This window comes from Strongylocentrotus purpuratus, unplaced genomic scaffold (genome assembly GCF_000002235.5).
Source record: "Strongylocentrotus purpuratus isolate Spur 01 unplaced genomic scaffold, Spur_5.0 spur5_scaffold_20, whole genome shotgun sequence".
In the NCBI taxonomy this organism is placed as follows: domain Eukaryota; kingdom Metazoa; phylum Echinodermata; class Echinoidea; order Camarodonta; family Strongylocentrotidae; genus Strongylocentrotus; species Strongylocentrotus purpuratus.
In genome coordinates, this window is record NW_022145606.1 from 44,742,273 (window position 1) to 44,755,242 (window position 12,970).

The following is a 12,970-nucleotide window of genomic DNA, read 5'->3' on the forward strand; positions in this document are numbered from 1 at the left end:
GGAACATTACTTCCTTCTCAAGGACTACCATACTTTAGGTGCACATTCCTTGAAGTTCTTGATCAAAACCGGGTCCTTACTGTATATATAATGGATGCATAACAATCAAACGTACTCATCTTCCCAGATACCTGAATCAGAGCAGATCACTTGAGAATACTTTATGGCAACTTGGCTAAACCCAAGCTAGTAATTACAGTGTAATACAGTAAAAACCTGTCCATAGCGACCGCCCAAAGGAGACACAAAAAGTGGTCTTTGTAGACAGATTCCTTTAGTACATGTTACAATGAGAATTTTTTTTCAAGGGAAACAATAAATTACGTGGTCTCTTTCCAGAAAGGTGGTCTTTCTATACAGACGATCGTTAAAACAGACTTGACTGGCATTTTTAAAATTTCTTTTTGTAGATGTACTTCAGGATCCACTCAGCAATCTTGAAGCTTGTCCAGTGCTCGCTACCAGGTACAAAGGTCAAGTTGGATGCCTACGGAACACTAGAGGGCCTCGTCCAAGAAGCCGCACAGCTTCCCTTCGTCAGGGCCGAGGAGAAGAAGAGAGAACCGAGTAGTGAACCGTAAGTTGTATTTCCTTGATGCTGATACCCAGAATTGTTCATACTGTATGAGAAATATTAACACTGTGGGAGCATCTAACAAAATGAATTATTCATAAGGAATCATTACTGCCCATCCTTGATGCTGGTCCCACATTTTATTCATCAGTGTGTGAAAAGTCCACACACTGGGGAGCAGCTCACAAAATGAATTATTCATAATTACAAAGCGTTGATGCTTAGTTGACGATGCTATGTTATCTCTGGAACATTTGCTCTAGACTTCACTTCATCAAAAATGTAGTGTTGGTGTTAGGTATGTGGTCGAGAGGGTTAAAGTTGAGGGTTTTCTTATTTTAGGGTTGTTTTTCTAGGGGAAAGTTGTCCTTAGGGGTAGTTGTCTAAAGAGTATTTGTCTCAGGGATAATTTTCAGGAGGCTGAGAGGAAGTACAGATCCTTAATTGTATATCTACATATCTTATGCTTATATTTGAGCTTAACTTATCTACAGCTTGACGGACACTGAACAGGAGGCAAGGAAATGCCCCTCTAAGCCTGACACTCCCCCTATGTCAACACACAGAGGGCTGCCACACCCCAAGATCATGACTACCTTGATTTCACTTTGTCTCATTTTCATTAGAGGTGCCATGGTCGAGTGGTTAAGTCACCGGGCTGTCAATCACAAGGTCCGCGGTTCGAGACCTGCCGCGGCACTAATGTCCTTTGGCAAGACATTGATCTACACTTGCCATACTCAACCCAGGGGATGTAAATGGGTACCTGGCGGGAATTAATTCTTTGAAATGCTTGAGCTCTGTAATGGCAGCACAGCTAAAGCCGGGGTAATAATAAGTTTGCAAGCGCTTAGTGATTGTAATAGCGCTATATAAAAACTGAGTAATATTATCATTATTATTATTATTATTATCTCTTCAGATCAACTGATACTGAGCAAGATGCAAGGATACGTCCTCCCAAGCCTGACACGCCTCCCAGCCTGGTACCAAAGAGACGTGGCAGCCCCATCTATGTTGCCACGCCTCAGGATCACGACTACCTTCATGAGAAATACCGCAGATCTAGGTCAAGTCAAGAGGAACCTACTACAGGTACAGTAAAATTGGGTTCTGCACTTTTCTCTCTCACTCTCACTCTCTCTCACTCTTTCTATCTCTCACTGTCACTATCTCTCTCTATCTCTCTCTCTCACACACACACACACACAAACTCTATCTTACTCCCTCTTTTACAAGATATATATTCCTAACTTTGTATCGAGATATTCCTTTAGCTTGTAAGGTTGAAACCTACATGTACATGTATGGGGAAGGGTTAATATCTTCATTATTTTTTCTAGAGGTTTTCATTTTATTTGTTTATTAGGAAGCAAAGAGCAAGAGTCCCTACATGTTTTGCTATATTTCAGATGTAAGGGAACTACTACAAGGACTTTTTGTTGTTGTTGCAAACCTCAATTTGCTATAGCTCCATACATAATTTGACTACACGATCAGGGTCCGTTGCATAAAACTTACCATTGATGGTAACTTTGCCATCAATGGCAACTACCGTGGTAACAGGACTCAACAGCCAATCAAAATCAAATTTTCCATGGTAGTTACCATTGATGGCCAAGTTACCATCAATGGTAAGTTTTGTGCAAAGGGCCCAGCATATTCTATGCAAGAAAAGAAGTTAGAAAAAATTCCTTGGACCAATCCCCTTGAAAGACGTCTCTTCCATGAAACTCCTTAAAACTATTGAAACCAATTTTGCAGACACTGCTTCCGAGAGTGACATTTTCTCTGGTGACGAGAGCATGTCGTCCTTCCTCTCCGCCCAGCGGAGCACGATTACGTTGCGCCCCGTCCCAGCCCGTCGTGCCCTATCTGCGGCAGAGGCGCAAGCCGTTCCAACCACGCCCGATGGAACGCCCTCTATTGTAGGGATGGGAGAGGACGGGAAGACAAGAGGTGAAGATGGGATGAGTGGAGGAGTTTCCGATGCTAAACAGCCTGAAAAAGGTATTCACTGGAAAGGGCTGCACCAAATAGGGTTCTTTCAGACATGATATTGTAAAAGGCTAGCAAAAAAAAAACTCTTGCAACGAAATACAGACATTCTATGTTTGAGTGAGAAATTAAAGTAAATGAAGGGCAAGTGAGCTAAAAACACTGGCTGCTTGCAACAAAGGCCTCTAAGCATTCTAAATCATTTGTGGTTTATAGGATTCCAAATTTGAAGCACACTATGCTAAATATTTCATTTTTATATATTGGACAATTTTGGATGAGGTCTAATCTTATTTCATTGTCCATTTTGTGGTTTGCAAATGGATGAGAGTTCCTATAAAAGAATTGTCAGGTGATTCCTCCTACATTCTAATTGCATGCAATTCTTCTTATCACTTCCACAGATCAACCTGAAGGTAGAACAACCACTGAAGACATCGTCGCTCCTTGTCAAGATCCCAAGCTGGAGATCCCTGCCATAGTCGTCTCCAAACCAAGCCCTGAAGCGGAAGCTGCGACTGAAGGTAGCGAATCCCCTGCAGATAAGGACAATGTCTCTATGACCTCAGCGGAAGCTGCAACTGAAAGCAGCGAATCCCCTGCAGAGAAGGACAATGTCTCTATGACCTCAGCGGAAGCTGCGACTGAAAGCAGCGAATCCTCTGCAGATAAGGACAATGTCTCTAAGACCTCAGCTGAGGACAGGAAAGAAGTGACCGAGAAACCTGATGAGCTCAGAGCTGAAGTGGATCCGACTGTGGCCTCTGCGCCTCCTGATGATGGGGAACGTGGTGATCCAGGACAAGCTGTCGTTATGGACACCGAAGATGCAGAGCAACCTATTCCTGCTTCGAAAGGAGAAGAGATAAATCAAGATGGTAGGGCGAAGACTGATGTACAATCCCCAGTTGCTATGGAGATGGATGAAGCAGATACTGCTGACCAGAATGAAGCTGAGGAATCCGTTGATCGGAATAGAGGAGGGATAGAGGAGACGAAAGAAGTTCTGAGGAGGACCTTGGAGGGAAATATTTCGGAAGAGAAAATGGAAATTGGATTGTCAGGAGATATCGTAGAACCAGAGGAAGGAGATGAAGGAGGTAAAAGGGGAAACCAAGAGAATCTGGAGATCATCAAAGGAGGAGGAGAAGATGGAGGACAAGGAGAAGTCAAAGAAGCAGATAATGCAGAAGAATTGACACTACTGCAGAAGCCTAGTGTTGATGGATCCAAAGAAGATAAAAATAAGAAGGCTGAAGTCGTAGATGATGCAGACAAATTCCTTCCAGGAGAGATGGAAGTTGATCAAGGTACTGTCCTTGCGCAGGGTCAGATGAAGGCTGGCGTGCAGAAAACTCAACCTAAAGACATAGAAAAGAATCAAAGGAAAGAAGAAGAGCCACAAGACATTGCAAAAGAACCAATGTCCCTCATTTCCGATGAGAAGAAGGAAGGGGAGATTGCAGAGCTTGGTTCCAAGGAAACATTGTACAGTGATGCCCCAACTCTGGAGTCTATCTCTCAAGTTGGAGAGATCCAAGAAGACCTTTTAGTATTACCAAGTCTTGAGAAAGAGGTACTGCCTATGGTAGATACAAGGTCAAAGGAAGCAGATTCCATCATGGATGAGGAAATGGTAGACAAATCAGGAGCGGATGATGCACCACCAAGCAACAGTACCCAGAGTGGAACCAATGATGAGAAACAGATCCAAGGTCATAAATTGGATGAAAGTAAAGTAGAAAGCCAAAAACAAAGTAGTCACACAGTAGATGGTGATCTTTCAGAGGATGGAGGAAGCGCTGAGGGTGTCTTACACCTTGACGGAGGTCCAGATGGCAAGCCAAAGGATGGTGATTCTGAGAGAGTGGAACAGGATAGTCCTGCAGGAGATGGCAAAGGCCACAAAGGCGAAGTTCCTGAACAGGAGGAGATGAAAGTTAAAGATGAGAGCGAAGCGGCTGCACAAGAAAGGGCGGAAGTCAAGATGGACACCAGCATCCAAGGGAAGGGTGCTGCAGTCCAAAACAAAGAGGATGATACCACAAAGATCCCTGTCATTACAGAAGGACTGGGAACTGGAAGCAATGTAGGAACAAGCTTGGAGATGAAGGATGAGGGCAAAGAGAAAGACGATGCAGTCACCAAGAAGGAGGAGGAGGCAGGCGAAGAGCCTGGACAAATGACAGAAGGAAAGACTGATGGAGAGACTGTGGTTGAGGTGGATGAGGAGACCAAGAAGAGACACCTGGAGCTGATCAATGTTTGTCTTGGTGCCATGAAGCTCTGCCTTCAGAGGTTCCCACAGCATTACAAGGCAGCTTACAGAATGGCTTACCTCTATGCCTACGCCCCAACCCACAAGGTGAGCTTCCTACAACATAAAATTACATAAGTCCAAATTTACTAAACTGTAGCTTGAATCAGAACGGTGAATACATAAATTCTAGTCAATATTCAACGATGCTTCTTTTGATAATGGGTTAGTGACTCTGTAACATTGTCTCAGATTCTGAAACAGAATCCTAAATTTAGCTCATGCTGCAATCATAATTATAAACCTTCAGGTCAGTCAGGAATCCCATAACAAGCCGCACTTTGAGGCACTTCATGATCATTTTGAAGCGCAATTTTGTTACACCATATTACAGACACTGATAGCATGTACACTGTTTGTTGCCTCTCTTGAGCAGAACTTGGCCTGGAGTAAGGACATCCTGATAGGTGGTAGCAGTGAGTACCCTCCCAAGACTCCTGCAGACCACATCGTTGCACCAGGTCTCTCCCTATCCCTTGCACTATCCCTTTAATATAAAGACCATCTTTCTTGACTCTCTTGAGCAGAACTTGGCTTGGAGTAAGGACATCCTGATAGGTGGTAGCAGTGAGTACCCTTCCAAGACTCCCGCAGACCACATCGTTTCACCGGGTCTCTCCCTATCCCTTGCACTATCCCTTTAATATAAAGACCATCTTTCTTGACTCTCTTGAGCAGAACTTGGCCTGGAGTAAGGACATCCTGATAGGTGGTAGCAGTGGTTACCCTCCCAAGACTCCTGCAGACCACATCGTTTCACCGGGTCTCTCCCTATCCCTTGCACTATCCCTTTAATATAAAGACCATCTTTGTTGACTCTCTTGATCAGAACTTGGCCTGGAGTAAGGACATCCTGATAGGTGGTAGCAGTGGTTACCCTCCCAAGACTCCCACAGACCACATCGTTGCACCGGGTCTCTTCTCCGAACAGCATAAGAGCAAGAACCTCTTCCAAGGGATCTGGAGGAACCCTATCCAAGACATTGATCGGTGAGTCTAAAGGAGAAGAACAGGGGGAGGGTTTTACAAAGATCCTAAGTTGAACTTGAACTATTTATGCCCTCAAAAAGTGTTGAACCAGATGTCAAATTAGAGGAAAAAAAATTAGAAATGATGATCTTTAGATAAAGTTGTTTCCTTCAAAAATAAACTATCAAAAAATGGGAATTCTGTAGATTTGTGACGTACCTTGGGAGACAGATGGTGAGAGCAACCGGTGGCATGAATGGCCTGCCATAGTTTAAGTCCAATTCCAAATTAAAGTCGATCTTAGTCTTTGTACTTACGACAGTTTCGTGAAAAACTGTCCAGGAGGATGATTTTCAGGCGTTTACCTAGTAAGCAAGTTCGGACATTAGTAAAAATGAAAGGATAATCTAGAAAAAATTATATGAACAGGGAAGATTGCTGGAAAGAGAATCAGGAGAAGGCAATGCCACACATCTTTGTCTCTTGAAATCGGCATCCAATAATGAAGTCAACATTACCAGCTTTTTAAGAGTGGCAGAAAGTAGACAGAAATGAAGAGCTATGGCTGCAGATGTCTTTAACAGACCTGGCACCTGATGATGATGATGATGATGATGATGATGATGATGATGATGATGATGATGATAATGATAATTTCTAATCTTATTGTTCCACATCTGCTGGAGTTTGTGGTTTTGCTTTATATCATCATGAAATAAACCTGTTCTCTTTGATTATTTCAATAACAGATCTGGTAGTTTTCCATGGCACATGTATCGCTCTGTGGCCCTTCTGGTGTACATTCTGAGGGAGCTCAAAGACCACATTCTCCTGCTTCAGGTCACCTCTAAACTCTACCGCATTCCAGAGCAGGGAAAGTGAGTGTGATTCCTTTTCTAACATTTGTCTTATTTAGTAGTACAGTCAAACCTGCTTTAGTGACCACCTGTCTACAAAGGCTACTTTTTGTTTTTCGCTTGGGCAGTTGCTATGGACAGGTTTGACTGTAGTAGTAGTAGTGGTGGTTATTTTACCTGGCTGCTAAGAAAGCATAAATGCTTGTTAGTAAGCAACCAGAGGACAGACGGCTTTAGGTCCTCTCCGCGAGACCTGGGTCACCTCTAAACTCTACCGTATTCCAGAGCAGGGCAAGTGAGTGTGATTGGTTTTCTCTTCTATTCTCTCCTCTCCTCCCTTCTCTCTATATCTCCTCTTCTATTCTCTCATGTCCTTTCTTCCCTCTCTATCTCTCCTCTTCTATTCTCTCATGTCCTTCTCTCTCTTTTCTCCTCTCCTCTATTCTCTTCTCTTCTTTCCTCTCTGCTTTTCTCTGCTCTTCTCTCCTCTCCACTCCACTCAACTCTTCTCTTCTCTCCTTTCCTCTCCTATCATCTCCTCTCCTCTCCTCTCTCTCCTTTCCTCTCTGCTCTTCTCTTCTCTTCTCTTCTCTCCTCTCCTTTCCTCTCCTGTCTTATCATCTCCTCTCCTCTCCTCTCTCATCTTCTCTTCTGTTCTATTCTGTCATGTCCTTTCTTCTCTCTCTTTTCTCCTCTCCTCTCTTCTCTCCTTTCCTCTCTGCTCTTCTCTGCTCTTCTCGTCTCTTCTCTCCTTTCCTCTCCTCTCCTATAATCTCCTCTTCTCTCTTCCTCTCTTCTCTTCTCTTCTCTTCTCACTCTTCATATTTTGTTCCTCCCCGTATTTCCAGGGGAGTTATTCTTGTGGTACATGTCTTGTTTACCCAGGGTAACCTCATCAGTATGAACACTGTTCCCCCTGCAACCATATTATTACCTCGGCTTTAGCCAAGCTACCATGAAAAGGTGCTCAACCATTTAAGGAATGTCTTCCTACCAGGTACCCGTTTACTAAACCTGTGTAGAGAATGGCAAACGTAAATTAATATATTATCAAGGGACTTTAGTGCTGCGGCTTGACTTGAACCTTGAACCATGTGATTCACATTCAAGCGATGTATCTACTAGACCTCAACATCTCTGTTTGGAACCGTGCAGCAAAGGTTTAACTAATTACCTCAGAAGTTCACACTTTTCTCTAGCAAGTAGCTTTCATTTTAATCTCTGTTTTATATATTTATCGTCCAAAAAAGGGGATGCAAATCAAATATAAGCATCAAGTACCCGACACGTCGTTTCCATGCCGTATAAAGTGTGCTTTGTCTGATCTGGGGAGAGTTTCACAAAAACTAAGATTGACCTTAAGTTGGACTTAAATATGGCAGGCTGTTCATGCCACTATATCTTCTAGACATTCCTGGCATTGGTTTCTCAAGGAACGTATAGAACACGGTCACAAATCTACAGAATTAACATTTTTTGATAGTTCATTATAAAAGGAAAACTTATCAAAAGATCATAATTGAGTGACCAATGGTGAGAGCAACCAGTGGCATGAATGGCCTGCTATAGTTAAGTCCAACTTAAAGTCGATCTAAGCCTTTGTGAAACACTCCCCTGTTTTACATTTTGATCACGATTCCATATTTTCTCTCATCAAGGAAATACCTGAGAGATGCAGACCGTCTTTTCTTGGCTCGCGAAGCGTTTGATTCTTACAGGAGCACCATCCGATCGCGGCTCGTCGTCTCGCCATCAGGAACAGCGGAGGAAAGTCTTGGACTCGTGCTGTCTTCCTTTCGATGCTACCAGTACACCCAATCAAAGCAACCCAAGCTCACATCTCTAGCGTCGGAGCTCCTGATCACAGCGTTTAAAGTGCTGAAAGGCAGTTCAGTGAGTAACAGATAATCTCTGATTTATAATGATTATTAATTAATGATAATAATATTAATAATAATGATAATATTGATAATAATGATAATAATAATAATAGCAATAATAATATATATGATATTTGTAAGGCACCAACTCCAATTAAAATCAAATGCTCAAGGCACATTTGTGAAACAAACAAAAAAAAACTTTAAAAAAAGAGATCGCATAAAAGCATCTGCAACATAAACAAAAGAAAAGAAGTAAAATAGACAAATTATACTATGTTAAAAAAGGAATGATAAAATCATTTCGATAACAGGCAAATTGATTTTTTGGCTTGCCACATGAAACAGGGATCATGTTGAATATTGATTCTTCTATAATATGCAATTAGTGTCATGTCCTGATGCAAGCTAGTTGTATATAAACATACTGGCCACCATTCCTATTTTGGAAAAATGATTCCTATTTTTTTTTGGTATTGAAGCTATTGTTTTGAATCCTAGAATCTTCTCTTTTTCTGTTAAAATATTTTGTGTTAAAAGTAAACAAAATAGTCTGTATTCCTAAATTGGCCTTGAGAGATTCCTAATTTTTACTGTGAAAGGTTGGCAGGTATGTGTAAAGGGCAATCCAACGCTTGTAACTACTTGAATTGTGTGAAAGGGAAAAAAAAATAGAAAAATCTTTGAATGCTTTGTTGTTTCTATTCTGTTCTTTAGATCGAGTCCGAGCCAGCCTTGTTAGACCAAGCCGCACGGTTCTGTGATCATCACATCTCCTTTAACAAGCTACCAAGAGTGAGTAACTGCACTGTCGTAAACTTTTCAACCAAATAAAAGAGTTGACTCCAAGGCTTTACCCTTATTTGAAATGGTAATGTTGGTCCACTTCGTTTTTAGAGTATGTCAATAAAATGACCTTTAAAAATATGTGACTAAATGAACAAACAAAATCATGGTATTATAAAATGTCCGTTCAGATATGACATGGCAAAAGAGCTGCATTTTTTTATGATGACGTGAAGTGTAATATACTTCACATTTTTGTATCTTATAACACAACACTCAGTTTAGACGCGTAAGTCTTCTGTTGCACGCCGTTGCCATTTATTTACACTTTAAATTTTTGTGTTTTTTGGCTTTGTGAATTGCAAAAAAGAATATTGAATGAATTTTTCTTCTAAAAGTAAAGAATGCACTGCTATTCTACTTTACTTTCAGACTCCAACCGACAGTGAAGGCATGCTACCCAGGGGCTATCACAGAGACTCGCCTTCCAGCTCCTCCTCAGCTAGACCTGGACTATCTTCAGAGGGTAGGAGACCCGTCGGGTGGTCCACCTCGTCTGGCTCCGACCAGGGCGGGCTAGGTGAGCCATCGGAGCAAGACGGAAAGACGGCAGGGAGAGGAGAAGCGATGGAAGCTACCGAGAGTGGGTCGAGAGAGATGAAGTCACCTGCAGAGGGCAGTGTGCTTATGTCGTCGGGAAAGACGTCTGTGGACACTCCTGCGCAAGAGAGTGTGAGGAGTAGTGTAGAAAGGGGAGGCAAGGAAGGCGGGTCCTCGCAGGGTGAGGAGTCGAAGGTCGTGTCGCCATTACGAACGCAGGAGGAGGGTGGTTCCAGGAGGGCGGAAGGAAGCGGATCGGGGATGCCAGAGATCGGTGTGAAGCGAAAGCTTCCCCAGATGGAAAGCACCAGCGAGAATATTGCAAGTATAGTCCAAGAAGCGGCGAGGCAGTATGAAAAGACAGAGGCACAACGGAGAGAGAGGCTGGAGAACAGTTCCCCTGGAGTTCCGCAAGCGAAACGCTTTGCTGGGGGCAGCCCTGAGCCTCCCAGTAGCAAGGTCACCTGTGAGCCCACCTCAAGGGTTCATATTGGAGCTTTGGGCTCGGTGACGACGACTCCTAGACAAGTGCCTCATCATCAGCGGCCCATTTCTTTACCTGGGACAAGCAAGCATGCTGTGTCATCAGCTTATTCTGGAAGTATGTCATCGAAAATGGGCGTTGTGAAGAAAATGGTTGGTCCATCTCCTCATGGTGTATCGAGAGACCCTTCAAAATGGTCTCAGGCAGCAGTCAGCGAACCTTCTTCTATCCAAAGTCCACTATCGCCAACTGGCCCACTATCACCAGCTGGCACAGGATCCTTTGCGGGCAGTTTCCAGAAGTTCCTGAAGACCCAGCAGCAGCACTTAAGTTCCATTGTCAAAACATTCAACGTCCCCAGTCCTGAATCGTCTGTGAGACACAATCCTGCTCCGGCTATCAGCAAGGTCATGGGGTCAGGGTCGTTGCTAGGTCAGGTTGGTATCGGGTCGGTTACTCCAAAGGTGAGGCAAACTCCTGGTACAAGCGTTGCTGGAGTTCGACCCAAACTTCCAGTTGCTCCCAGCCGTGCTCCTGCAAGTCACAGCAGCAGTCAACGGCTTCCTCTAAAGCCACCTACTGGAATCTCGCAAGTCGCCAAGATCACATCTTCCACTCCCTCTGCGCCAGGAGTCAGGCAGGGGTCAAAGGCCGGAGGTCACAGAGAGCAACTAGCTGCCAGGAGGGAGCACTCCTCACTGGTTCAAGCTCAGCCCGCCATACTGTCAACAGGAAATGTCGGTGGTAGTGGCAGTAATTCTCAAGAAGCTTCTAAAAGGTTGATCCAAGCTGGTAGCTCCACTGCTTCAGAGAGGCCGCAGGGTACGGGAGAGGACCTTCTATCCATAATTGACAGTACGGAAGAGAAAAGGACCTAGTGCCAGTACTGTATATTTTTTTGCCAGTGCAAACCACCACTCTTTGGGCGTTGTTTGAAGCCTTGCAGACTTTCTTACCAAGTCAAAATTTGTGTATTACCACATTTTTTGCAATATTTCATTGTTGTACATGTTGCTTCTTGCGTACACTTCCATGTACAATGGAAACTAATTGTTACAGAGAGCTCTGTTAATATGTAATCAATTCAGCCCTAAAAATTGTGTTGCAAAAGAGATATGACAAGTAACCCAATATAACAAGGTACATTTTGCTAGTCCCAGTTCTTGCGTATTACAATGTTTTTTTGAGGTTTTGGGGTTGTTAAAGAAATATAAAAAAGACACCGGATATAAGAATATTATTTTCATGGTCCCCAATGTCCTCATTGCAACCAATTTCCACTGCAAAGTGATACGGATTGAGTTTTTTGAACAGCAATGTTTAACTGCTGTGTATTATTTTGTATTGATTGCGACTGTTGGTCGATAAGTACATGCGTTTTGCATTTAATGCATCAAGTGCCAAAAAGGGAAAGTTGGTGAAGGGGATGGGGGGGGGGGGAGAGGGTGGGAGCCCATTTGTAAAATGAAATCAGTGAGCAATAAAATTGTCTTTGTAGTTTGTACTTCCAAGTTGTCATTGTGAATTTATTGTGTTCTGTGTGTATAGATTTCCATTCAAATAAAGTTTCTGCAAACTTTTATGTGACTACAAAGGAAATTGAGCATCTCACCCCCACAATGAAGTAAACAGAAAAGAGGAAAAACCTTTCAATTAAAATTAAATCATCTTTATTGCAGCTGCTTGTTCACATTAGTACAATTCATCATTCTGTAAGTTTCTTAGTACATAGCTCCACATTTAAAGGAACATGATTGTCATAATACTGTACAAAAGGTCATTAACTGTAGGGCTTCTGAAGACAAAATATTGAAGCCAATAATTTGCCAAATATTTGATGGCAATACTTAAATTGTATCATAATGTAAAAAGAGGATGTCATTTAAGACACAATCTGCAAACTTCCCCCCCCCCCCTCCCTCAGAAAAAAAAAAGTTTGAAGACAAATATTGATAAAAGAATACTCAATTTGGGTTTCTGTTGTATGCAGACCTAAATTCTGTATTCTTTCATCAATATTCTACTTCAAACACATTTGTTTTGAAAATCATTGCAGAAGTGTGTCTTAAACAACACGGGGGAAAGAGATGAAAAATAAAAATAGACTTTTCTAATCAATCTTTAAAAATATAGTGTCTCAAAACTTGCTACAATTACTTCTATCTTATCAGGCATTGTATCTACCGTAACTGTAACATAAAATTAATTGTAAGTTACTATTTATTGTAAAAATTAAGACTGATTGAAGGAGATGTAATACATTTCAAGGAGATAAGATTAATATTGGGGAGATGCAATTAACTGTAACCTTTTCTATGTTACAGGGCCCATGATAACTGAATATTAAAACATTTCGTCGCCTGGGTGGCAGAAGGGCATTACCTCGATTTCAGGTAAAAAATGAAGCGTTAAGCAGAAGCACTAAATGGCCTTAAACTTTTATAAAAACCGACTTATTTCCAAAGAGAAATTATGGTCGTGTTCTACTATAACATTTCTATTAGT

The 12,970-nt window shown here is 42.4% G+C and overlaps 1 protein-coding gene across 1 annotated transcript in view; it reads left to right on the forward strand.

Moving 5' to 3' along the window:
• The window catches only part of LOC590663 (calcineurin-binding protein cabin-1), a 48,056-nt gene extending 36,087 nt beyond the window's left edge, over positions 1–11,969 (forward strand). The window contains exons 37-45 of the mRNA XM_030993449.1: positions 411–577; positions 1,497–1,669; positions 2,339–2,584; positions 2,977–4,937; positions 5,719–5,879; positions 6,608–6,736; positions 8,374–8,608; positions 9,313–9,390; positions 9,814–11,969. Coding sequence (XP_030849309.1) covers positions 411–577; positions 1,497–1,669; positions 2,339–2,584; positions 2,977–4,937; positions 5,719–5,879; positions 6,608–6,736; positions 8,374–8,608; positions 9,313–9,390; positions 9,814–11,343 — 4,680 coding nt within the window. The 3' untranslated portion in view covers positions 11,344–11,969. The remainder of the gene's footprint in view (positions 1–410; positions 578–1,496; positions 1,670–2,338; positions 2,585–2,976; positions 4,938–5,718; positions 5,880–6,607; positions 6,737–8,373; positions 8,609–9,312; positions 9,391–9,813) is intronic.
• The last annotated feature ends 1,001 nt before the right edge of the window (positions 11,970–12,970 follow it).